We start from the raw sequence: 27,840 nt of genomic DNA, 5'->3' as shown, positions 1-27,840 counted from the left end.
GATAAAGCCAACGGATGAAAACGATATCCGTTTGGGTCATATGCGGATAGAGATGCAAATATCAAAGGTCAAGTAGGGACTACTTTCAGTGTTTATAAACAAACATGGCGTCGCCCTTGTCATTCGGCGATCGAGTCAGTATTAACCATCGGGAATCTGGAGAAACTACAGGGATAGTTGCTATCATTATCAAAAGAACAGTCTAATATACTGAAAATCAGTGTCTTGCTGTGACGTTGCTAAGGCATTTTATAAGTTATGGCAACTTTGAAGATATAAATTTCGAACCAATTTTGCGAGGGCACTAGGCCTAGCCAAGCGGGATCAGTAGCCATATCTGAGCTTGTAGAACTCTGTGGCTTGAAACCTTTTCCACAAATTTAAATAGTTGGATTTGGCCGAAATATGTTTGAATTGTTACCTTGTTTCGTTTCGTCGCTGTGTGTACATCTGACTGCACTTCTTAACGTTATGACAGGGCAGGCCGACTGTCAACAACGTCTGACCGTGGCCGTGACGTCTCATAGACTAGGGTTAGAGTAGCTTCCCTTTGACAAAGTGCAGTTACTCAAGCGGAAAGAACGATGGATTACCGCGAAAGGCAACTAAAAACAATTGTTGTTTTGCGTATATGTTGCTTCGCCACTGTATAAGAAACAGATTTCAGTTGAAACTGTATTGGCTACTGTCACTGTCCGACTGACACATCACTTACCCTGTGACGTAATAAATATTAATGCGCGCATTCCAGGAAAACGATTTTCAAGCACAGAATAAAAGGATGACATTATAGGATAAAGAGGTTATCACGCTTGTCTGTTTGGGAATGGTAAATATCCTGTATTAGGAATAACCATTATGTATTTAGCACGCCAAGGCTCGCTAAATACAATGTTTATTCCTGATGCAGGATATTTACCATCCACAAACACACTCGCGTGATAACCTCTATTTACCTGTTTGGTGAAATCCACTAGCGCGCTATTGTGCTAACTTAACTTGTGCGAATCTGATTCCACGATCATGGGTTTCTGGCAGGCCTGAGGGACGCACGACAGTGATTGGACCACCCATGATTATATCCCATGAATACTTCGGTGTAGCCTATACAGGCGAAAATGACATTAATTATGAATTGTGAAATGTCAGAATACGATAAATTACCTCAAACTTCCGCTGAAGATGCACGACACAAACACTCCAGGTATTCCGGGAATATGGCCCAAGATGTCCATTACATACAAGGGCAGGAGCTGAATATACAAATTATACAATTAAGCAGGAAATGTTATTTTAGCAATTATCAATTTAATTTTAACATTTTACTATTTAATGTTCCTGTGACACTGCTGATTTCAATGATACATACCCTGTGTGTATTGCACATAATACACACACATCCTTCCAATTCAGGACATATCAATAGAAAGTGTTGTGTTGTGAACATACAAGCGGAACATTGAACATTCTATTTTGGTCTGTCTTGACGATAAAAGCTGCTTCAAAGTATTGCTGTTCGTACGAATAAGCCCATTGACGTGACTGAATAAACAGCCTTAACTGAATGACCAGCTAGCGTTATATGCTGAATCATAATCGTCGTAAAAACCAATAAGCCAAGCCTCACATCTAAATGTGTATATGACCGTGGCGTAAACTTGACTCTCACTAGGTTCTTGATATTTTATTACTAGTTTAACCTATGCTGTACAGCGCGATTGGAAGTATCCAAAAGAACACGGTTACGCCTCAAACATAAAGCATAGAATAATTTTATCGTTGAAGTTTTCAATGCTGGAACTATTTCCTAAACTGTCTTCGTATGTTTCGACTGAGGACGTTTGAACCCGTGAAGATCTGGGGCAGAACGAGTCTTCCACAACCCATGCTTGTCGTTAAAGGCGACTATGCTTGTCGTAACAGGCGTCTAACGGGATCGGGTGGTCGGGCTCGCTGACTTGGTTAATGCATGTCATCGTATCCCAATTGCGTGGATCAATGCTCACGATATCTATCACTTGATTGTCTGGTCCAGAGTCGATTATTTACAGAACGCTGTCATATAGCTGGAATGCGGCGTTAAACAACAAACAAACAAACGTTTGCTCTATTTGCTCTACACAATAAAAGGACGGAGGTGACATATATAGGTTTTAAATGTAACTGAATCTCGTTTAACCCGAGTTGTTGATACTGTAATGTAATATGGAAGTAGCCATTCTTACGCCGTTGAGGATCTTCATCGTTATTTACCACATGAACACGAAAGTGTATGTGACGTCACTATGTTTATCCCTGTGACAAGTCATGCATGTCGGCCATGTTTTGCGACTTCATTATTCAACTGTGACGGTCTCCGCATCGCAGGATATGTAACGAGACTCCATATACTACTCTCTGGTGATGTTGAGACCAACCCAGGGCCTGTTACTATGGAAGATTTGAACAATGTAAAGACTGAGATCAAATCAGATATCCTCGCAGAACTACGGGATTTCCGACAGTCTCTGTTTACCGAGATGAGTGTAATTAAATCACAACTAACCGACCTTAGCAGCAAGTGTTCATCACTTGAGAACTCACTTTCAGAAGTGCGCTCAGAGGTAGAAAGGGTTGGACTTGAACAGGAGACTATCTACAGTGATATAGATGCACTCTATCAGAAAGTTGAACAACTTGAAGAAAAGGTATCTAGTCAAGACTCTGATATCGACAGGTTAGAGGCCTTCAGTCGTCGGGACAACGTAGTATTTTATGGCGTGCCTGAAGAAGCTGATGAGACCTTCGAAATGTGCAAGGATAAAGTTATTACTATGCTCAATGAGCATGTGAAGACAAAGGATTGGCAACGCCCCGATATTATACGGGCGCATCGGATAGGGGTCAAACAGCCGCAACCCAATAAACCCCGCCCTCTCATTGCTAAGTTTTCTCTGACGGAGGAGAAGATTATAGTACTGAAGCACAGACATACCTTGAGGGGCGTTGCTATAGGCGTTGCTAACGACCTAACCAAGCACCAGAGACAGACTGTAGCTGATCTGAGGGACAAAGGCCTAGATGCCTACTACAAAAATGGTAGACTGGTCACAAAACCTGGTACCCAGGACAACACATCCAGACACGAATCGACACGGAAATATGTACATGCTAAACCAACCACTACTGTTCCTGCTTCCCGGAATGCCCAACCTCTAAGAGCTGTCCACTCCGCCCCCAACAGCAATTCCGAGCACAGTGCTACCGTGGACAGTAGCTAGGGATACGGCCCGGCCCCTACCATCACTTCTGAATTATCATGTGCAGAACATTCCATTTCCATATCAAACCTCAAAATAGTTACATGGAATATTGAATGTTTTCTTTCCAAAATAGACGATCTAGACTTTTTAGATTACATAAAAGGCTTCGAAATTATATGTCTAGTTGAAACATTTATTGACTATGCATTATCCATACCTCAGCTGTCAGCTTATGACACATATATTGCAAAAGCTCATAGGCTAGCTAAGGCTGGTAGACTGTCAGGCGGTGTAACGTTGTTGGTTAAGACCCGTATAGACCTGCACTGCCAACAGATTGAATTAGATATACACAATGTCGTATGCATTAAATTTGATAATTTCTCAACTCTTGGCAAAAACCTGTTATTATTCGGAATGTATGTTCCACCCATCGGCTCAACATTCTACGTTGCAGCTGAAAAGGCAACCGCCATTGAATTGGTTGACCAGTGGTTGATTGAGCATAGTGACTTAGACTGTGAGGTCATCATCTGTGGGGACCTGAATGCCCGTGTAGGCGGGGGAAACAACCCACCAGAGACACTAATTAAACCTGGCCTCAACAATGCAGCATTCCCCGATGAACCACCCGTTCCAGTAGAAAAGAGACAGTCATGTGATAGTTTTGTAAACGCTTTTGGTCGTAAGCTACTGGAACTGTGTTTCACTCATGATTTATATATCTTCAACCGCAGGACAACTGGAGACAAAGAGGGTAGTTTCACTTACATAGCAGATCAAGGATGTAGTGTAATTGATTATTTTATAGGTTCAGTTAATGTTCACAATTGTTGTCAATCCATGTTTGTGGATACAAGAGTTGAGTCAAAACATATGCCTGTATGTCTACATTTGGACATATTTCTCCCTAAAGTATCTACAAGTGATGATTATCTTTCCACCAAAACACACAAATATAAATGGAACCCTCGTAAGCGTGATGTGTTTATAGGAAGTATAACAAATCTATGTCCATCCTTCAACGAGCTCATCGATCTTTTAACTTTTGATTTCAATCTTGCCCTCGAAAAATTTGTTAATGTTGTTCTTTGTGCCGCTGACTGTATGAAGGTACCTTGTGTTAAAAGTTCACCCCGAAATACGGGTTTTTATAATAGTGAATGCAGACGAGCAAAACTGGAAGCAAGGCGATACATGAGGAAATTCAAAGAGAAGAAATCTAACGAAAATAAGTTAATCTTTTGTAAAATGAGAAACAAGTATAAACATGTTTGCAGAACAGCAAAATCAAACTATCAATTTATGACACGAACAAAACTAAAGCTATCTCTATCTGATTCAACCACATTTTGGAAAGAGTTACGGAGTATATCAGGTCTTAGGGCAACAAAGAATAACATAAGTAAAGAGTGCTGGTTTGATCATTTTACAAACGTTTTTCAGTGTACAGATGTATTACATGCTGAAGTCGAATGTCAATGTGATGAAGATTTTATACTTGATGAGATTGACCAGTGTATTTTGGAGTCGCCGATTACCGACTCAGAAATCCACAAGGCTATAAATCGTTTAAAGAATGGCAAATCCCCTGGTGTTGATGACGTGGCCATTGAAATGTTAAAATGTTGTGAAAATGTAATAACTCCTTTCCTACGAAATTTGTTCAATAAGTTATTTGATTCTGGATTATTCCCTCAGAACTGGACGAAAGCTATTATCCTTCCACTACATAAGAAAGGTAACAAAAATAATCCGGATAACTTTAGAGGGATATCTCTATTGTGTACAATTAGTAAGGTTTACACAAGTGTCTTAAACTCTAGACTTACAAACTGGGCTAATATAAGAAGTAAATTACCTGAGACACAAGCAGGCTTTAGACAGGGATATTCTCCTGCTGACCACATATTCACGTTGAATGCAATTGTTAACAAATGTTTATCGAAAAGAAAAGGGAAATTATACGTTGCTTTTGTGGATTTTAAAAAAGCCTTTGATTCAGTAAATCATCTTAAACTATGGGAGTGTCTGCACGATGCAGGCTTGGGTGGAAAGATGATGAGAGCACTTAAGGGAATCTATGCCTCCGTGAAAGCGTGTGTGAGATGTAATGATAACATTTATACAGAATATTTTGATTGTCCTAACGGAGTTAAACAAGGCTGTATATTAAGCCCTCTATTATTTTCCTTTTTCATCAATGAACTGTCAAATGATGTTTCATCACATGGGAAACACGGCGTACAATTATTTCCTGACTTGTTTGAAATATTATTATTATTGTTTGCCGACGATGTTATTCTTGTCTCTGACACAGTAACTGGTTTACAGAACCAACTTAATATTCTTGATAACTTTGCAGATTCACATGGATTAACGGTTAATTTAGATAAAACGAGTGTTGTTGTATTTAGACGAGGAGGGCGGTTATCTGTTCATGAGAAATGGTTCTATAAAGGCAAACGTATTTCAACCGCCAACTCCTATAGATATCTTGGGTTTGTATTCTCATATACATCAAAGATGAACCAATGTGTTTCAGATCTAGCATCAAGGGGTAAACGAGCTTTAATGGAAATATTTCGCAATTTACGGAAGATTGGTTTTGTTGACACTTCAGTTTTCTTTAAAATATTTGATACTCAGATTCAACCTATTCTTTTATATGGTGCGGAAATATGGGGTGTAGACAGATTTGAAAAAATAGAACAAGTGCATATTATTGCTTGTAAGAAGTTTCTTAACGTTGGTTTGCAAACCCCAAATGCTATTGTGTATGGGGAATGCGGTCGGTACCCACTACATGTAAATGCTATGTGTCGTTCTGTAAAGTATTGGCTAAAACTGATTGAAATGGACGAAGATAGGATACCAAGAAAATCTTATAATATGCTTGTATATAACGACAAGTGTGGTCGTCATAACTATGCTTCTTCTATTCGTTCCATATTATTTTCTCACGGATTCGGAGTAGTTTGGCTCAGTCAAGCTGTTGGCGACAAACCATCATTCATGAATAGTTTTAAAAACGTTTTGATAAATATGTTTTACCAATCATGGAATAGTACTATCAAGGCTAGTTCTAGGTACATTCTGTATAAAGAATTTAAAAGTCTCCTGGAACCAGAAAAATACCTTTCCATTATTACTGAAATAAAATATCGAAATGTTTTGATAAGGCTTAGAGCCGGGCTACTAAGACTTAAGGTAAACGAAGGTAGATGGGCTGATATTGACTTACGTTTACGACTCTGCCCCATATGTGAAACAAGTATAGAGAATGAATATCATTTTACTTTAGAATGTGAATATTACAACGATATTAGACATCTGTATTTACCAACAACATTTTGCAATAATCCAAATATGCATAAATTTAAAACGCTACTGTCATCTTCGTGTAAACAATTACTTGGAAAACTATGTAAATACCTGTATTACAGCTATGAAAGAAGACGTAATTATGAAAAGCCTGTAAACCTGTAAATTTGTACCTGACATTACCTTTTTTCATGTACCACACTATTTCAAATGTATGTATTGTATATGGGCCAGTGGCCTTGGTACAAATAAAGACTTCTTCTTCAGATGCAAATAAGGATTTGACACATTACTAGTATGTCGAGGTTAAGAGATGAAATATTACCACTGAGTAAAGAACTGACCCATCACTAGTGTGTCGACAAATAGAGTTGATATATTACCAATCTATGGAGACATAAAGTTGACATATTATCAGAGACAAAGATTTAACACATTACTGGTGTGTCGTTGTAAAGAGCTGACATATCACATGTGTAACGAGACAAAGAGATGATATATTATCAGTGTGTCGAGATAAAGAGTTGACATATTACCAGTGTGTCGAAATAAAAAGTTGACATATTATCAGTGTGTCGAGATAAAGAGTTGACATATTATCAGTGTGTCGAGATAAAGAGTTGACATATTACCAGTGTGTCGAGATAAAGAGTTGACATATTATCAGTGTGTCGAGATAAAGAGTTGACATATTATCAGTGTGTCGAGATAAAGAGTTGACATATTATCAGTGTGTCGAGATAAAGAGTTGACATATTACCAGTGTGTCGAGATAAATAGTTGACATATTACCAGTGTGTCGAGATAAATAGTTGACATATTACCAGTGTGTCGAGGTAAATAGTTGACATATTACCAGTAGGCCGAGATAAACAGTTGACATTATTATCAGAGGCAAAGAATGTACACATTACTAGTGTGTGGATGTGTCGAGTTGACACATTACTAGTGCGTCGAGAACTAAAGCTGACATATCACTACTGTGCCGAGGTAAAGAGCTGACATATCAAATGTGTAACGAGATAAAGAGTTGACATATTACCAGTGCGTCGAGATAAAGAGTTGACATATTACCAGTGTGTCGAGAACTTTAGTTGACATATCACTACTGTGCCGAGGTAAAGAGCTGACATATCAAATGTGTAACGAGATAAAGAGTTGACATATTACTAGTGTGTCGAGAACTTTAGTTGACATATCACTACTGTGCCGAGATAAAGAGTTGACATATTATCAGTGTGTCGAGATAAAGAGTTGACATATTATCAGTGTGTCGAGATAAAGAGTTGACATATTATCAGTGTGTCGAGATAAAGAGTTGACATATTACCAGTGTGTCGAGATAAATAGTTGACATATTACCAGTGTGTCGAGGTAAATAGTTGACATATTACCAGTGTGTCGAGAACTTTAGTTGACATATCACTACTGTGCCGAGTTAAAGAGCTGACATATCAAATGTGTAACGAGATAAAGAGTGGACATATTACCAGTGTGTTGAGATAAAGAGGTGACATATTATCAGTGTGTCGAGATAAAGAGTTAACATATTACCAGTAGGCCGAGATAAACAGTTGACATTATTATCAGAGGCAAAGAATGTACACATTACTAGTGTGTGGATGTGTCGAGTTGACACATTACTAGTGCGTCGAGAACTAAAGCTGACATATCACTACTGTGCCGAGTTAAAGAGCTGACATATCAAATGTGTAACGAGATAAAGAGTTGACATATTACCAGTGGGTCGAGATAAAGAGTTGACATATTACCAGTGTGTCGAGAACTTTAGTTGACATATCACTACTGTGCCGAGGTAAAGAGCTGACATATCAAATGTGTAACGAGATAAAGAGTTGACATATTACTAGTGTGTCGATAACTTTAGTTGACATATCACTACTGTGCCGAGATAAAGAGTTGACATATTACCAGTGTGTCGAGATAAAGAGTTGACATATCACTACTGTGCCGAAATAAAAAGTTGACCTGCTACCAGTGTGTCGAGAGAAAAAGTTGACATGTTACTGGTGTGTTACAAGGAGCTGACATACCACCAGTGTGTGGAGATAGAAAGCTGACCTATCACTGGCGTGTCAAGATATAGCGTTCACAAAGTACCAGTGTGTCGAGGTAAAGAGCAGACATATTGCCAGTGTGTATAGATAAAGCGTTTACATATTATCATTGAGTTGCGATAAAGAGTTGATTTGCTACCAGTATGTCGAGATAAAAAATGGACATATTACCAGAGTGTGAAGATACAATGCTGAAACTTTACCAGTGTGTCGAGATAAAGAGTTGACAAATTAACACTGAACTAAAATAGGCACTAAATGATGACATGTTACCAGTGTGTCTGGGTAACGTTTTTCTGGTTGAGCTTAGAAGTAAACCTAAAACAGGACGTATGAACCGCGAAGTTGGAAAAAAAGTACATATATTCCTTATTGTTTGATTCCATTAACCCTACCTGATCTGTTCTGCTGATTAGGTTGTTGAACTTGATGGGGTGGCAGTCGGCATAGAAGGCGTACATGACGATGCCGATCATACAGCAAAGGCTGACTATGAATATGAGTCCAGGCAGGTTTACAAGGAGTGTCCTTAAAAATCAAGAAACATTATTATAAACACGGAGGCCCATAAACGGAAAGGGGGCAGGGGTTGCCCAGTCGTCTAAGGTGCCCCGATTTGCTGTGCAGAGTTGCGTCCCTTGGTACGCCAGAAACCTACGATTGTGGCTTCGAATTCCGGTTCACCTGTGCTCGTGGGTTCAGCGAAGTGGTAAACGTCTGAGGCCTGCATCCCTTCGGGCTTTCCTCCCACATAAAGCTGACACGCCTCGATATAAAAGGAATACTGCGGCATTAAACCCAACAAACTCATAAACGGAAAACGAAAAATGTCGATTTTCTTTAAGTAAGTAAATAAATAGATAAAACAACTAAATATTAACTTTATAGCAATACATTATTATTAAATTATTATAATACGATTGCATTTTATCATCCCAAACTGGCTCCCACAGGAGATATCGCTTGGGTGAGATCAAGCGATATCTACAATGTAGATATTGCTGCAATGAAATTGCATCACAATGCTTTGCAGACCTGTGTGACGTCATTCACTAATGGCGCTGTGAGCAGTACTCTTTACACTTAAGACATTGCTTATTACTGTCTACAAACTGAAAAAAGTTGGAAGAATGGTGGATAATAAATAAAATCTCACCCTCGTGTCTTTTGATATCAAATATATCAACACTCGTTGAAAAGTGGAAAAAAAGCCTCGGTATTTTTCCACTTTTATCAACTCGTGCTGATATAAACTCACACGCAAAAGAAACGCAAGACGAGTATGAAGTATTTACATTTAGTACTAACTACTAAATGACTTTAACGCCAGATTTGATGAAGCTACCCAGATGGTGCAACAACTGGGAAAGGGAGCATTACTAGCAAAATTCGACATTCAGTCGGCCTTTAGAATTATACCAGTCCACCCATCCGATTTCGAGCTGCTAGGCATCAGATTCGAAGGTGAGTTCTATTTCGATAAATGCTTACCATTTGGCTGCTCCATATCTTGCGCCATATTTGAAACGTTTAGTACCTTCTTGCAATGGTGCATGCAATCGCATCTTCCAACGTGTCCGGTCATGCATTACCTGGATGACTTCCTAACGGGGGGCACAGCAGGCACCAGCCACTGCTCAGACAACCTCAACGGATGCGTGAATACACTTGAACAGCTTGGGGTTCCTATTGCGCACGACAAGACGGTGGGCCCCACAACCAAACTGACATTCCTAGGGCTGGAAATCGACACCATTGCAATGCAGATCAGAATCCCAGAGCCCAAGATCAAGGAGGCAACAAGGGAAATCCAAGACATCCTGTCAACAGGTAACATCAAGGTCACAAAAAGGGCCCTTCAGTCCCTCATAGGCAAGCTTAACTTTATGTGCAGGGCTATACCAATGGCAAGGGCATTCAGCCGCAGGCTAATCGATCTGCTTAGCAAAGGTAAGCAACCATTTCACCACATTAGGATTACCAGCTGGGTCAAGGAAGACCTACAAATGTGGTTAACATTTCTTACGAGTTATAACGGCATTTCAGTGTTTCAGGACCAACTATGGGTGGACAGCGATTTCCTCCAGCTGTTTTCAGACGCAGCGGGTGGCGCCGGCCGTCGTAACAATAATCAACAAGCAGTCAACCAAGGCCCCCAGAGTGATGAGCCTACTCCGTCGCCTAATCCTGCAGTGTCTCCGATATAATATTATGTTTAAGGCAAAGTATGTATGTTCCACTGCTAACACTATTGCCGATGCTCTCTCGAGGTTTCAGCTCAAACGCTTCCGAGAGGCAGCACCAGCCGCGGACCAGAACCCCACACCTATCCCGTGCAACATATGGCTGATCTGAGGCAGGAAGCCGGCAGACTCCTACAACAATCTCTGTCTACTAATACATGGGCCACTTACCAAACAGGCATCAATGCCTTGCACCAGTTCCGGTCCGCACACCAGCTACAAGAGGTGTGGCCAGTCCCGCTGGATCAGGTCGTAAACTTTATTGCTTATCTGTCAGTCACTCACCACTCCCCTAACACAGTCAAGACTTACATTGCAGCGCTGTCTTCACACCACAAATTCCACGGGCTCACCGACTATACAAACCATTTCCTGGTAGGCAAGATTGTAACCGGCTTACACAAATCAGCGGGCCGACCAGACACCAGAAAACCGATCACTGCAGATCTGCTGCAGGTAGTAACCAACAATCTGCCTCACGTATGCTCATCAGCATATGAAGCCAGGCTGTTCAAGGCAGTCTACTGCACAGCCTTCTTCGGTTTCTTTAGGGTTAGCGAACTCGTCCAAACTGGACCCTCAAAAACAGGTTGCGCCATCCAGAATTTAAGCTTCTCGGGCAACCCCCAGCAGCTTTCAATCCATTTACCACACTCAAAGTCTGATCAGTACAGGATGGGGACAACAGTTACAATGTCACCTATACCAGGTAATCCGCTATGTCCGGTAGTCGCCATCAAGCACTACCTGGAGGCGCGCCCCTCCGGCCCACAACAAGCATTCGTCCACTTTGACCATTCCCCCGTTACAAGGTACCAATTCCAGGCACTCCTAAAAAAGGCCTTAGCACACAGCAACATAAACACGGCCTGCTATTCTGCGCACTCCTTCCGCATTGGGGCAGCCACATCAGCAGCCATGAACGGGGTGCCTGAACACCTCATACAACAATACGGCAGGTGGAAATCAGATTGCTACAATGCTTACATACGCCTACCAACAAATTCAATGTTTCACAAATAAATCAAATAGTCTTTCATGGTACTTACTACACTTCTTATTGTTTACAGTTTGGATGGTGGGATCCAGCTACATGGCCAGGACACGGCAGTACTTGCTCCTGAAGGGCACCAGCCCGAACCAACCGAGGATGCTATGGCTGGCACGAGGGGGGATGAGGTGGAAGGAGCTGGACACCATTCTGGATGCACAGGTCAAGGCGACACGGCGCAGCCCCAGAGCCCTCATCATTCACCTGGGCTCCAACGACCTGTGCTCGGTCAAAGGCAGCCAACTCTACCTTGACATGGTGGCATCAATCCTTCGGATACAACTCCAGCTTCCTGACACCAAGATCATCGTATCCTCAATGCTGCCCAGGCGCTACTGGCACGATGCCAGGGATCCACGAAAGATCGAGGGGATGCGGAAGAATATCAACCGCCGACTGACCAACCGAGTCAAAGAGCTCGGCGGTACAACAGTGCCACATCCCCAGATCCTGGCATCTGACAAGACATGGTACGCCTGGGAGGGCGTCCACCTCAGTGACAAAGGACTGTGTGTGTTTACGGACAATTTATTGCATGCCCTGGCGCTCGTTTTGCGCCCGTAAGGATATTATCTCCACAGGTTAGTGTTTCCTTTCAGTGCATAAGCAAGCCGGGCAACAATGCTATCTCCGCGTATCGCGTGGCCGTGGGTGTGGGGTAGCACTCTGGTGCTTTGTGGCGGGGTTCTTGTGGGCTACACTGCTAGTAACAAATTAACTTGCTTCCAAATTAATACTCGTGCTTAAGGCTACCTGCTTTTCAGCGGGAACCTTTCCGGGGTTACCTGCTTCTCAGTGGGAACCTTGTCTTTCCCGACTTTTCAGCCGGGGAATCGTAGAATAACATACGTTGGGGCAAACAGTTGCCACGTATATGGGCCCGGCGGCGGAAGTCGTCTTGTCAAGCGGTAGCTGACAGTTGGGTCCGCGGCGGGAGCCGCACAATGGTTTTGCTAATGGGGCCGGGCAGTGTGATCTGCTTTGGCCGGCTACCTGGGGCCGGGCAGCGGCAGTCTGACTTAGGCCAGCAGCGTGGAGCTGCTTTTGGCAACGTGGGAGTTGCCAAGCAATGGTAGCGTTTAAATATGCTACCGTGGGGGCCGGACAGCGGTAGCAGTCTCAGGCCAGCAGCGCTAGCTGCAATTGCCGTCGGCCACGCGCGTGGCCATGGCAACGGTAGCATTTTTGGTATATACAATTAGCAGCTAAGTAGCCCACTAGTACCTGCACACCCTCGGCCATTTAACCCAATCTCATCTTCTGTTTTATTACAGGCACGGGCACCAACGGCTCGGTGGCCCGTGCCTCTCCTTGGCATATCGCGGGATAATTACATTTAGTACTAACTACTAAATGACTTTATCGCGCGTATCCAAACCATGGGCTAATTACGTCTGTAACCCAATCACCCCTCGTAACTCAATCACCCCGGGCCACCACTCGGCACCGTGCCCGGGGAATAATCCCGCGCAAGCATCATCCCGCCCTTTGTTAGTCCGTCATTCGCGAGCAGCCCTTCCCCAAGTACACACGTGTGTCACTATATCTAATCGCTTTCCCACCCACCCACCCACCCACACACCCACCCACCCAGCTTGCCACTCCTTTCTCTTTCCTTTTCAGCCTGACGTGTCCTCTTCACCTGGAATGCTAATCACTTCTTTTCTTCAGCGTTTATTCTATTACAGGTACCAGCAGAGCGGATTGTATATATGTAAATAAACCTGTACATATGTAAAATAGGTTTTCAGAGCGCTTGTATATATGTACATACTTCTAAACGATTCTGATATATGTAAATAAACATGACTTCTTAATAGCTGTATATCTGTACATATGCAATACCTGTCTCAACAATAAACTATGTCGAGGTGTGCGGGGTTCTTGTGGGCTACACTGCTAGTAACAAATTAACTTGCTTCCAAATTAATACTCGTGCTTAAGGCTACCTGCTTTTCAGCGGGAACCTTTCCGGGGTTACCTGCTTCTCAGTGGGAACCTTGTCTTTCCCGACTTTTCAGCCGGGGAATCGTAGAATAACATACGTTGGGGCAAACAGTTGCCACGTATATGGGCCCGGCGGCGGAAGTCGTCTTGTCAAGCGGTAGCTGACAGTTGGGTCCGCGGCGGGAGCCGCACAATGGTTTTGCTAATGGGGCCGGGCAGTGTGATCTGCTTTGGCCGGCTACCTGGGGCCGGGCAGCGGCAGTCTGACTTAGGCCAGCAGCGTGGAGCTGCTTTTGGCAACGTGGGAGTTGCCAAGCAATGGTAGCGTTTAAATATGCTACCGTGGGGGCCGGACAGCGGTAGCAGTCTCAGGCAAGCAGCGCTAGCTGCAATCGCCGTCGGCCACGCGCGTGGCCATGGCAACGGTAGCATTTTTGGTATATACAATTAGCAGCTAAGTAGCCCACTAGTACCTGCACACCCTCGGCCATTTAACCCAATCTCATCTTCTGTTTTATTACAGGCACGGGCACCAACGGCTCGGTGGCCCGTGCCTCTCCTTGGCATATCGCGGGATAAACATGTTATTTTTTTCAACAGTAAAGACAAGAAATACTAATTGGGAAAGATTGACAAAAATTTGACTGAAGACAGTTTAATGGATTAAAAGGCAGATGGCATAATTGTTTTTTTTTCAAATATTAAGGGCTTACACAGTTTCGGGTCAATACCTAAAATGTCAGTCAATACCTGGTGTGACCACCATTAGCATTGATCACTGCCACACATCTCCTGTTCATTGAGTGGATCAGATGATTTGTGAAAGCCCTAGGGATCCCTCTGCACACACCCAGTGCAGCTGTGCGTAGTTCATCGGCAGTTGTAGGGACTGGGCGCACATTGTGCAGACGCCTTTGAACCTCATCCCACAAGTGTTCGATGGGGGTCAGATCAGGGCTGAGGGCTGGCCACGGTAGAACACGGATAATGTGTTGTTGCAGAAAGGCCATGGTAGGCTAAGCTCTGGCAACATGGGGACGAGCGTTGTCCTGCTGGAAAATGTGTTGTTGATGTTGTGCAAAAAATGGAACAACGTGGGGTCTGATCACTTGGTCGATATATCGCTGAGCAGTGACGCCGTGTCCCCGACCTTGACCAACAATCAGAAAGCACATGGGTCCAAGTCTTGCATTTAGTCCAATCCCTGCCCATATCATGACGCTAGGTCCACCCCATGGATCCCTTTCCACAACGTTTCTGTCGGCGAAACGATCATCTCGGCCAAATTCTGATTCTTCCGTCTGCATGGGAGACAAAAAAGCGACTTTCATCAGAGAAGATGACACGCATCCACTCACGATGACGCCAATTGTGATGACCCTGTGCCTACTGAAGTCGTGCTTGTCGATGCCGTGGTTGGAGAACAGGACGAAGTGCTGGTCGGCGACATCTGAGGTTGTTGGAATGGAGACGTCGGATCACAGTGTCCCGGCTAATGTGTCGATTATATGTTCCTATGGTCTGTCGAGCACTTTCACTTGCAGTTAGGAACAAATGTCGCTGGTGTTGACGGGTAATCTGCCGATCTTGTCGAGGTGTGGTGACCCTAGGACGACCGCTCCGAGGAAGGTCATCTGTGGTCTGTGTAGCATTGTATCGATGCAGGAGACGGTAAATTGTGGTTATGTTAACGTTGAAATGACGGGCAACATCTTGGACAGACCCTAAAGCTACCAAACGTCCGATAGCCTGGTTTCTCTGAATTTGAGTTAGGCGTGGCATTGTTGACAAGGAGTGTTAGGTCCAAGATTTAGGCCACAGTTTTATACCCACTACAGTTCGTGACAGCTCGTGCATTTTCGATTTCGCGAGAAATGGGTGCATGATACCCACATATTCATTGAAATGGTGCGTTTTGGCGATTCATTTTTTATGTTGCGTTTTTACTCGGGGCTTCCAAAATGCAATCAAAAATATTGATAACAACATCAGGCTTCCCTACATGCTAAAACTCGTATCAATTTATGGTTCCGTGTTTGCTTTCTATTTGCTTAAAACCACTTGCGTTTCTTTTGTGGGTGAGTATATTTGATATCAAAAGACACTCAGTTGAGATTCTCTATTCAACAGGGAATAATTTTTTGATTTGAAGTTTACACGATATACGGCTTTTCCATTGGACGAGAGGTCGGTCACATGACCGCGAAATTGACGTTCATAAGTGTATGAACGACACAATTTGACGTTCATACGTTTTTCACGAGATCTTCTTCTTGAAATTACGTAAACACTGAGGGACTTCTTCCACATTCCTGGGGAAACCCCTGGGAATACCCTAGCACGAACACATACATAAGTGTTCTTTCTGATCATTTAGAACCTTTATTCTTGGTCTCAGCGTTTCAGTATACATTGAGAAATGTCAGAGAGCGTGACTGTATGATTGTTCACGAATATCCTTGCTACGGCCTCTCCTAATGAACAAACGAAGAAATGCACATCTAAACTATCGTGGTATCGACTCGATCCGTGTCTTTGGCTGACACTGACCGTCTCCAGCAATCTGTGAATTTACCTTAGTGTCTGTTTGACGCATCTTTATTCACCTTTCAATTATCGGCCAGTTGATCAATGATGAGTAACACATGTAACCGCCACAGGTTCATTAACAACTTTGGAAATCTCTCCCGTCACGTTTATCGTGTCGGCCATTTTGACGTCTTGTACTTGATGTAAATGTATTACGACGCGCTGTCATTGTGACTGACTTACTGAGGTAGTTCTTTACAGAACTTTCTCATCTAATGAGGATATGATTTGAACACATGTGCTGCGTAAAATGTTTCTGAAGAGCAAGTTGTGCATCCATACGCTCATGTCACCTCTCTTTTTAAGGAACTATTTTACTCCGCGAAATAGCTGGTTGTTGTATGTCTGTCAGTGTAAACATGAAGTCACACGTAATAAATAAAATTGTCTTTAGACCTTGGCCTACATCCTTTGAGGTAAGAAATTGTGATAGAAAAATTATAAGAATTGACTTTCACTTTGTGTGAATTCATTGTAGTATGAACCTTCATAGAGTGAAGGCCAACATTGTATGCAAGCTCCGACGTTCATACAGTTTGGCCCTCATTCTATGAAGGTTCATACTCCAATGAACTCACACAAAGTGAAAGTCAATTCTTAATTAAATTAGTTATCTGATTGTAGTTGATATATTTTATGGTTTGGGAAAGGGGCTTGTCTCTTTTACACACATCCACAGGTCGTTTTAACACAATGCATACATTGCATTTCTGAAGCGCAATCCATCGATATAAATTGCTCAGTATTCATGTATACATTTTCAAAAAGTTATGCAGATAATATAACTTTATCAACCTCGTAAAATGAAAATTAAGTCAATGTTTACTCACTAAAAATAATACATCTATTATTGTCAAGCCTATAATTTGTTCATTGGAACAATGTTCATATCATTACGTGGGTATTATTGTTACTTGATCTTTCGTAGTGAAGCCCAGAGTGAAAAACAACTATCCACAGTACTCTTTGACAAGAGGGATGACTTCAGCTGTACAACAGTCAACGTTCCCTTTATGTCGAACATATTCTAGCAGCTGAAGCCCTTAGGAATAACATTACACAACTTTTGAAGTGTGTTTTGTTTGTTGTTTAACGCCGCACTCAGCAGTATTCCAGCTATATGACGTCAGACTGTAAATAATCAAGTCTAGGCCAGAAAATCCAGTGACTGACATCGTGAGCATCGATCTACGCAATTGGGATACTATGTCATGCATCAACAAAGTCAGCGAGCCTGACTACCCGATCCCGTTAGTCGCCTCTTACGACAAGCGTAGTCGCCTTTTACGGCAAGCATGGGTTGCTGAAGACCCCGGATGTTCTTGAAGTACAGTCGCTCATGATCTTTCTACAAAACATTCAAAGAATGTCATACGACTATAGCTTAAGTCGTTTGATCAGGGTTACAACAATCAAAGCCTTGTGATTAGTAAAGCTGTAAAAACCTTTCATGGTAGACATGTGGAGGACATTTTCAAATTTGACGCATCAGTGATAAAAATTATGTCCGATGCAAGTCGCTATTTTGACCCGACTTCACATTTGTTTTCGGTCATCAATTGCCTTGCCTTTGCATGTGTAACGGATGCCACTGGTGGGTCAGGATGCGCCAATCTTTTCGCGAAAACCGGGTATCATCACTATTTGATAGTGATTCTTAAAAACACTCTTATGATATAGTCGGAATGATACTCTGATTTTGTCGAGATTGCTTATGGTTATAGAATGCCAGATGCCTTCTTTGTTATCTTTTCAATTTCGACAGAATATATACACGTAGGAACATTGAACTAGTACTTTGTACGTTGCGTCATACTCACAGTCTGGCTTTAAACATAGATGGACAGGATAGGGCTCTCTGGACCTGAGCCTGGTTAACTCCATACAGTGACATCCAGAAGAAGGACCCGCCCACAACAACCGACCAGAAAGAGTGGCGGGTAGTGGGGTCAAAGCTGAAGCTACAACAAAGTAAATACATGGGATGTTGTGGATCGGGGTATAATTATCTACACAGTCAGTTATGATAATTTGATGACTGATCGTCCAATCAATCATACGTACTCGTGGAAGTAAATCCTTGATCTATTCGCGGCGATGTCCCAGGCGTTCTGGAAGCCACCCATGACGATGGAACCCTGGATCAGAACAGCCAACAACCCCGCTAATATGACAAAAGCCTGGAAAGTGTCTGTCCACAACACAGCCTTCATTCCCCCCTGAAACACAGAGATGAATGATGAAATACATGTCACAGAGACACAGCAGGCATTAAGGAATGTCGTTTTGTCGTTACCATACCGGAGCTTGTGGTAAACGTCACGGACATTGTCTTTCCTCCCACAAGAACAACTGTGTGAATGAGCATATGTTTACACCGCTTCAAGCAATCTGTTGATGGTTCTGTACTGCTTGACAGAAATGAGTGTCAACCTAGCGAAGTGCCATATCAAATCGGCTCATGCTCCGTTTTTCTAGGGAAGACTCTGAACAACAGGCATCGTGGCCTCACTTCGCCTGATTTGTGGCCCGTTTGCTGCACACATGCCATCACAATGTCACGGGATACCAAAAATGAGCTTCACAATTCGTCCCCAAGTGGTCCCAATCAGGGCTTTCAGCATTGTAAGTAAACGCTTTGACCAAAAGACTACCCTACCGAGATCTATATTAAGCTAAAATGATGTGATACAAATTGCCCAACTATACAGACCCATTTCATTCATGGGAATTCTAACGGTGTATTATATAGGGTCCTGCGGGCTGCCTAAGGATCGCTGGTCATAGTGATAGGCAGACTGACTACATGTTATAGACCACACTAATATAGAGCTGTCAATAGCTTCACAGTACAACGCAAACAAAACACGACTTACCAGAGCGGTATACAGCGTCACAATGATTCCAACAGCCACCAGAGATCCCCATAGATCAAGTCCAGTCACTTAAAGAAAATCAACATCTACATGTATGCTGAAACGGATCAATGTGTGATTATATTCAGCCACAAGGAGAGGTAAATAATTCGTATATTATTAGTAAATGTTGTTCTGTAGGTATGTTTTAATTAGTTTATTTAATTTTATTTTTTTATTTCCACAATAAAAAAATGATCAGAAATTAACCAAGAAATTATAAATACATTTTTCATTTTTCAAATTTACATATTAATCTAAAATAACGTTACTAGACCTTTTGTAGTCAAATGGTAAAACATACCCGCATTCAGAGCCAGCGATGGAGCATAAAGGACGAACGACATATACGCACTCTGTAAATAGTCACATTGAAATAATATTGCACTGAATCTTGAAGTAAAACGGAAATAGCAATACAGTGTGTACTCCGAACTACACTTACATATTACATATTATTATGAATTCCAACACTCATCTAAACTCATAACTTGCAGTGTTTCTGCTGGTGCAGTACCGCAAGAATTGTAGACATCAGAATTATTTGCTGCATTGCCTCTACAATAGCTCCATAATTCCTGCATCGATCCACACAAATGAGACATCTTCACAGACATCTTTTATTATCCAGTGTGTTGTATTTGTACGAGGCGACTAACGGGATCAGGCGTTCAGGCTCGCTGACTTGGTTGATGCATGTCATCGTATCCCAATTGCTTGGATCGATGATCATGATGTCAATCACTGGAATGTCTGGTTCAGACTCTATTATTTACAGACCGCCGTCATATAGCTGGAACATTGCTGAGTGCAGCGTTAAACAACAAACAGCCAATCAACTATCCTAGTCTGCTATCTACCGAAGACCCAATCGACAACATGCGAGACGAACATGCTTAGTTAATGATAATAGAGATGAGCTGGTGGCGTCACTTCTGAAACGAAGGTATTCGGGCGAAAGGGTTAAGGGTATATATCAGAACAGAATGGAGGTACGATGCACTGGGTAATCGTGGAACCTTGTTGTAGTGTGTGTTGAATTGTCTGTGGACTTACAGTTTGCAAAATGTAGAGCAGGGAGGCGAGAACACGGACAGGCATGCTGAAACGCAGCTGTAGATACTGAAAACACAATAATAATAATTCGTCAATTCCTCAACCAGCGTATAGTTTTGCCGACGACGTCAGCAAATAACGAGTCCTTTTAATGATTTTATACGATTTTGATCATGGTATTCAACGTATCATCTATTAGGTATTGACAAATTTGATATAAATCTACAATTATAGCTAAAATGGATAGAATTATCATAAAAACGCCCGCATGTTATCAGAAATGAGCGGGCCACTGTAACTTGATAATGCCCTCATATTACTTGACGACGGGCCATTATCACGCCCGTTGTTAGGTGACGTCATAGGATAGGGATAGGTGACGTAACGTTCAATAGTGACGTCATCTGGTTTATTCTATGACGTTTCCATATTTGTAAAAGTGGGTCAGTGACATTCGTGTTGATTGCAGTAAATGTTGCAAAATCGACATTGTTGTTTCTTTTTATTTGATAACAAATTCCATCCATTTTAGCTATAATAACGGTAACGCTATTTTTCAGGGCATTATCATTTGCAGAAGCCCTCGGTCTTTTCAACTGCCCTCCTTCGTTGGGCTGTTAATGGAAGACCTCGGGCTTCTGCAAATGATAATGCCCTGAAAAATAGCGTTACCCTTATATTAACGTCAAAAATTAGGTATCACTGAAAACGTCTCAGCGACAAGTTTATAAGAAACGAAAAACCGCTTGTAAATATATGAGTCAAGTAAGATGATAGCGCAAAACAGGTTTCCTGTCATGGCAAGCAAATAATGCATTCGGTAATGTAACACGGGTATCTGACTATGTTAACTGAATACGATTTTGTAAGGACGCCATGGTCTGGTATTTCAATACAATGCGATCTGTAATCATATCTGGGCGCAGCTTAAAGTTAGGACTTCTAATAATAGATAACGTGTTTCACATTTCAACCAAATGTTTACATAAGCTAGTATGAATAATCAGGAGCATGTCTTTGTTGCACAGATATAAAAATGTATATGCAGGTTTGTTTATAAAGCCTTCTTCAAGGTCTGATAGTTTCTATATTTATCTGCCCAAAAATCAACGGGCACATAAAATACTGACACACAGGACGCTTCTGTGTACCTTTCTCGTCGTCAGTTACGGGCATAACATTGCCTATGCCTGATGGAGAAAACAAGATTCTCCTTTAGCTGACATAAAAAAACCATAAATAGCCTATGCCTGTAATGGATTATTGGACAGTAAACTCACCTGAAATACGCTTGTCACATTCAGATTATAGAAGAATGGAATGAATACAACCGAAGCAATGACCATTGCAAAAACAAATGCAAGGCATAACCACCAAAACATTGTCGTGAAGTTGTACATCTCAGCCGGCGTCCCCAGCAACGTTAATGCAGAGAGAAATGTCACCAGCAGCGACATCGCCACGGGGAGGACGTACATATCTTTACCGCCCAAAAGGTACTCCTTAGAATTGACTTTGTTTCTATCTTTGATGGCATAGAAAAGTCCGATCCCGGCCGATATTGCCAATGTGAGACTGAAAAGGACATAGTCGGGGATAGTAAAGGTCTTCTTCTGTCCAGTGTTGATGCTGTAGTCCTCGGACATGATGGAAGGTCAGTATCCTCAAGTGACACAACACTCACTGAGAAACAGTTTATGCTTCGTAGCGCGCTATCTCTGTCACCCTCGCGCACAGAAATACCGGCCTGTGTGAACCCTTCCCGGTCACGGCGATTGCTTGTGTATAGGAAATATACTTGTGTGAGTGACAGTGTACACAGTAGAAGGCTGTAGCCGTTCTCGTTGAGGTAAAAGTGTTTGATGTATTCAAACACACGTTTTATTGGATGTGGTGGAGAGTATGGTTTCTTACTTCTGATTACATGACCATTTATAGAACGTCCACGAGGGGGCAATGTACAAAGCTGTAGGAAATTCCAGTCATGGAGTTTTGTTAAGGACAGACACGAGATATCGCCCAACGGTATCTAGGTTCCGATTCAAAAATGCAAAATTGTCCTGTTCCGAATGACATTTACAGATATGGAATCCACCCTCCTTTGAAACATCTCAACTGAGACATTCTTAATTCAACAAAGGTGACTAGCCATAGCTTGGAGTTAACACGCTTCAGGTAACTTGTCACTCAAAACTTGCCATCAAAGGGAATACATCTCAGGTTCCATATCTAATAATACCGGCGACCAAAGTGTGTAGGCAGGTGTCAACACGAACGAGAACTATGCTTCAACCGTTCAAATTAAACTTCTGATTAATATGATAATAAACTGCAGCGTGGTGAGATGGCAAAACATGTATCAATGGCAAAATGCATCCAATAACACCCAATACACCAACACATAAAACTGACAACTTTGAGCTGATTGTTTTCTTTAAATACGATGTACCGTGACATCATAAAGTGGTATGTGGGTAGATTTAATACTAATCTATAGATGTAAACACATTTGAAGATACATATGTGTGTTTATAGAAGATTTTGACCGCCCGGACCCATTCGGACCCAACACAAGCCAAACACTTCTGATAGAGAGAATGTAGAGGGAAAAGGGCTTCACTTTTGAGCACCGTGTTTGCTACTGCAATGAGACACTAAAGTGTTATATAGGTAGATATAATACTAGTCTATAGATGTAAAGTATGTGTTGTAATTTTAGAAGCGCTTTGACAGTTATTAGCACGTGTCAGCCCTATGACATTCGCGAATATCCACTTGCAGAAAACATCATGTGTTGGTTTAACATGAATTAGTAAAGGTTAATTAGGGATGCCAATCACGTTAATTAATGAAAGAAGAGTAGTCAAAACACTGACATTTCGAATTCCTGCCCAAGACATCACACCCCTGCACGCTAAGGTCGGTGAGAAACCTTCTCATCAAAGAAAAGACAGTCAAGACACTGACTTTTCGGTATGGACTCTCGGTATGTATACGTAGCTATAATTATCAGTTTATTACATTGCTGAAATACGCTACAGTCGGAAAGCGCACGTTAAATCTCCTATATCAGTCAGTCAGTCATTGCTGTAGATGCATTATGATTCAAACTCAATTAAATGAGCAAAACTATACGTTTCTGGACAATTGAGATCTGCCTAGATATGCACGTTTCGTTTTATTATTCTGCAATCCATTTTAAGTATTACCCGCTGGCCCGGCCCGGCCCGACATTTCTTGGCCCGACTTTTAGGCAATATGGTGCCTGAATACAAACTGCACTCATCATTTTCTCACCTTTATGCACAGGCCAACAGGCTTTCGTAGTCATTATGACATCACAGACACACACCCGCACACCTTAACGTCAGCTCACTCATCCACATATACTCAAAATGACTGAACACGAATGAACACATGCATGTCTTCATACATACAAATATCTTTAAAAATACACACATACAAAGTATCAAAACATTGATATCTTGTTCAGATCCCTCCCCCTTCTTCCCCTCCTTCCCCTACCCTTTGGTTATTGGAGAACAAAATTAAATATACCCAATAAAGGATGTGGGCTTCACACATTGTATGGTTAAGACGCCGTGCAGAGTTGTGTCCCCTAGGTGTACCCGCCACGTTTGATCGTAGTTTGGGTATGTTTCAAAAGTATGCCAGCACAAAAGCTGTGAACGTCGAAAGGTCCGCATCCCTTTGGTCAGGAAATACATAAACATTAATTCTTTCAGAAAAGTGATCTCCAAACGAGAAATCTGTATATATGTTGATATAACCAGCCAATATGCCTTTATTCTCCTTACAACTTGGTCATGTTGTGCCAAACGTGTCACCAATAATAAATGAAAAAACACCCAATGAAATGTCAATAACATCAAAATATCATACATATACACATACACCACCATAGCAATGAAAATGTTAACAAAATATTGAAAAGCACATAAAAATGTATGTATAATTCAAATATCCAACGCCATCCTGCATGACATACTTCGTTCGGGACCAATTAGGATGTACATGCATTCCGTTTTCACGCGTACCTCCATTATTTCCACAGAATGTCAGAGCAGATATGTTGACCATTTGCAATATTTGTACAACGAAAGGGGTACATGGAGCACAAACATGAATTATAACTTAATAACGATAATAACGACAGGTAAAAAACATTTTACCGATGAATCCGTAACATTTTATATACCCAAGAACAAACCGGATAAGTCTAAAATATTAATTATATGTAATATTACAAAAATGTTCCTGATCCATGCTGTTTGTCGAAGTCAACATAATTGTGCGATGGACAAAATGTCAGATTGGTATAAATTTCGTTCAGGCACGGACCACTCATTTGAACACAATTTATGGTTCAAGAAAATATGGTTTGTGAATATTATAGGTCCGTTTTAGTTACTTTTAACTTTAGCCATGGATTGGATATGTTTTACCTTCTCCGGGGTATCGACCAGTAGACCAACTATTTGGTTCGTGAGGGTTTTCTGTAAGTGAACTGTCCGAAAGATCTCGAAATGTATGGCTACATTGTACTCGTACCTACATGTACCATGGGAAGTATCTATTTATTCGCACATTATGCAATATTTAGGAAAACATGCATGTTTTTAAATAATCTCAGGGAGGACATTTTACATCACAATACAAATGCAGGATGAACATATGGTTTCTTTTATATAGGGCATCTGCTGCTGATGGGAGTCAATGTCAATGTTTGTAAGGTATCATCTCAAACCTTGAGAGAAACGTCACATGCATGTGAATGGTCAATAAGAAAAGGATAATAGCTTTTCTGCTGAAGTAAACTGTGATACAAAAACGATCATGTATGACATCCATCTTTTCTGTGACAAGTTTGCTAGTTTGATAACGTGAACATACACGACGCTGTGGTGAACGAAAAACAAACAAATACACCAAAATTTAAAAAAGCCCATTCACCAATACAACAAACGTAGTTTTGTTTTTTACTGTAAAATGAAAATCATGTGAAATAAATGAAAAAAAAGAAGTGAAATCATCTTGTTGATATGAAACTATGTTTCTTGTCTTACAAATCTCGAATCAGTGATATTGTAGCCTGTAAAACATCTGAATGAATGGCGTGGATTTGTGAATGAATGAGATGAGAAAAAATAGTCCCGTTGTCCAATGAAAGTGGATCTTGGTTCAACTGGCCAATCAGCTTCGAGGATCACTAATTGGACACTATGCAAATATAAAAAAGATTTTACACTGCATATTTGATCCCATATGGGTAATAAACAAAATAGTAAATAACTCATAATAGCCATCAACATGCAAATACTCACTTTTTTTTAAAACAAGCCATGTAATACAAGTCAGGTAACTAAGCGTATCGATATATCTACTTAATGGAGTCAATGGTAATACACTAAAGTACGGTTATAACGAACTCAAAGGGACTACTAATTTTAGTTCGTTATAACCGTAGTTCCTTATAAGAATATATACAGCATAACCACAGCAAATAGTCGGGACTAAAACAGTTAGTTCGTTATAAGCGTGTTCGTTATAACCGTAGTTTACTGTATTATATAGCGAGAGTTGGGGAATCAGCTGCTTAGCGGTGGTACCACTGTATTTTCAGTATACACAAAAACACACACAACAACACATGACCTGGCTGAATAAACAATCAGTTTATTAGACAGCCACAGAATCATATATATAATCAGTCAAAAATAGAAATGTTTACAATCTGTTATAGAAGCGCATTTATGGGAAGAACAAGATAATTAAACAAGATCAATACTACAGTAGTCACGATACATATTCCAAGGTACACAACGTAATACAATAGTTTACAAATAATAGGATATAGTACATCCGACCCCTCAACTAATACCAGTACATTGCCCGAGTGGGCATTCACACAAGATACACACTAGTTCAGCCACTGTACATATTCCCAAGGTAAACAACGTAATAATGTTGTCCATATTTATCCTACTACAGAAAATTCTCATTTACTGATTAAACTCACGATAAAATTGTTATTGTGAACCTTAGTGGCGCTATCTCGATGGAATGTAAAAAAATGACAGAAGCATTGATGATAAAGGTGTTTATGAGTGAAGTTTGGTAAGAAAAATAGCTTCCCAGTTGCTAGTGTGCCACGAATGTATACGAATTACGTGTGATTAATGGTAGATAATAAACAGCTGTAGAAACAAATAAAGGTAATGACGCCTTACATTTATTTGCCAAACTCTTTTCCGACCAGCACGTCGAGAAAAACTGGTATGTCCGATGTGCGTTATCGATATTACCCTTGACAGGTTGATTATTTTTTAACATGGTCCGTTAGTTTGTAATATTCCATTAGTTCACAATTTCTCACTATACCCAATCCTTAATACATCTATGTCGCATATAACGTGTTAAAATATTTATCGATTTTTGTCCATTGTCCTCATGTTAATAGTAGTTTATCATTAGGAATATGAAGTTCAATTGATTTTCACCTGCATTTTTATCATAAGTTCGTGTCCGTTTCCAATTGTTTTGTAGGTTCCGTTTCTGTTTCAAAGCCGAGGTTTATAAAAGCAGTGGCCCTGGGAGTCCTGATGTCAGTATTCCCCTTCACCAGTATGTGCCCCGAGGGTGGGGAGTACTCGAGGGTGTGAGGGGTGCTGACTATGGGCGTCCTGTGTGGTGGTTGTTTCTGTAGGATAACACATAATAGTACATTACTTTTATGGTAAGGTTTTCGATACAATTAGTTTCAGTAATGCTCAGTCAGCATATTAGTTTTTGTTCATGCAAACTAACAGGTTTATGCCAGTGGTTCCATTGTTTTCAATTGTCTGCGAAGTGGCAACGTGTCGTCATAGCTACACATTGTCGCAACTGAGAAAAGATGACATCATTCATTGTTCGTGACTTCGTTTCAGCAATAGATTGACTGAGCTGAAGTCTCCACTAGTGATCGGGAGACACACATTTTTCAAAACCAATTCAAATAAGTGTCGAAACTTACAACATTAATTCACTCGGACACAGATACTCCGTAATTCACCACAGCCCGTATGTTATAGGGCATTTTGATTTTCTTTGTATTTCAAAACTGGAAGGATTACGCATTTGCTGAATATGAATCAGGGTGAGAGTTCTTAATAAAAAGGTTTTCCGAGTTTTGTTTTGAATTGAAGTTTTTTGAAAGAATCATAATGCTCGGTATCTGCATATACATGAAAGGCAAATACTACCACGAACCAGACAAGGCGACAAGGGCGCAAGTGACAATGCCACACTCTCGGTAGCGATAAAGAAATCACTATTCGAGTCTTTGGGCAATATGCTTGCATACAAACCCATAACGTTAGGGTTGTGACGAGT

General features: G+C 41.3%; 3 protein-coding genes across 3 annotated transcripts in view; 2 read left to right on the top strand and 1 right to left on the bottom strand.

Moving 5' to 3' along the window:
• LOC139469924 (sodium-coupled monocarboxylate transporter 1-like) overlaps window positions 1-22,197 on the bottom strand; it is a 33,774-nt gene extending 11,577 nt beyond the window's left edge. Inside the window, exons 1-8 of the mRNA XM_071252282.1 lie at window positions 21,726-22,197; window positions 20,446-20,511; window positions 19,694-19,745; window positions 19,351-19,418; window positions 18,539-18,693; window positions 18,295-18,435; window positions 9,040-9,172; window positions 1,165-1,253 (exon numbers count right to left, since the gene is read on the bottom strand). Coding sequence (XP_071108383.1) covers window positions 1,165-1,253; window positions 9,040-9,172; window positions 18,295-18,435; window positions 18,539-18,693; window positions 19,351-19,418; window positions 19,694-19,745; window positions 20,446-20,511; window positions 21,726-22,091 — 1,070 coding nt within the window. The 5' untranslated portion in view covers window positions 22,092-22,197. The remainder of the gene's footprint in view (window positions 1-1,164; window positions 1,254-9,039; window positions 9,173-18,294; window positions 18,436-18,538; window positions 18,694-19,350; window positions 19,419-19,693; window positions 19,746-20,445; window positions 20,512-21,725) is intronic.
• On the top strand, window positions 9,976-10,851 carry LOC139468864 (uncharacterized). The gene has a single exon (XM_071250999.1). It carries the CDS (start codon window positions 9,994-9,996, stop codon window positions 10,849-10,851), a length of 858 nt encoding a protein of 285 aa, XP_071107100.1. The 5' UTR covers window positions 9,976-9,993.
• Window positions 10,768-12,502, top strand: LOC139468856 (uncharacterized). The gene is made up of 2 exons (XM_071250990.1): window positions 10,768-11,112; window positions 11,958-12,502. Exons 1-2 carry the CDS (start codon window positions 11,046-11,048, stop codon window positions 12,500-12,502), a joined length of 612 nt encoding a protein of 203 aa, XP_071107091.1. The 5' UTR covers window positions 10,768-11,045.
• Window positions 22,198-27,840: the final 5,643 nt, after the last annotated feature.

The sequence above is a fragment of the Haliotis cracherodii genome, unplaced genomic scaffold (genome assembly GCF_022045235.1).
Source record: "Haliotis cracherodii isolate W230 unplaced genomic scaffold, xgHalCrac1.p SCAF_2, whole genome shotgun sequence".
Lineage (NCBI taxonomy): Eukaryota > Metazoa > Mollusca > Gastropoda > Lepetellida > Haliotidae > Haliotis > Haliotis cracherodii.
The sequence above is the reverse complement of the archived record's forward strand: the minus strand, read 5'-3'. Positions and strand labels throughout refer to the sequence as shown.

Bases quoted from the DNA above. Each gene is read 5' to 3' on its own strand.
- LOC139468856 (XM_071250990.1), top strand. From the start codon at position 11,046: ATGGGCCACTTACCAAACAGGCATCAATGCCTTGCACCAGTTCCGGTC. The intron at 11,113-11,957 runs GTGTGGCCAGTC...TATTGTTTACAG, and splicing joins CCGCACACCAGCTACAAGAG to TTTGGATGGTGGGATCCAGC.
- LOC139468864 (XM_071250999.1), top strand. From the start codon at position 9,994: ATGGTGCAACAACTGGGAAAGGGAGCATTACTAGCAAAATTCGACATT.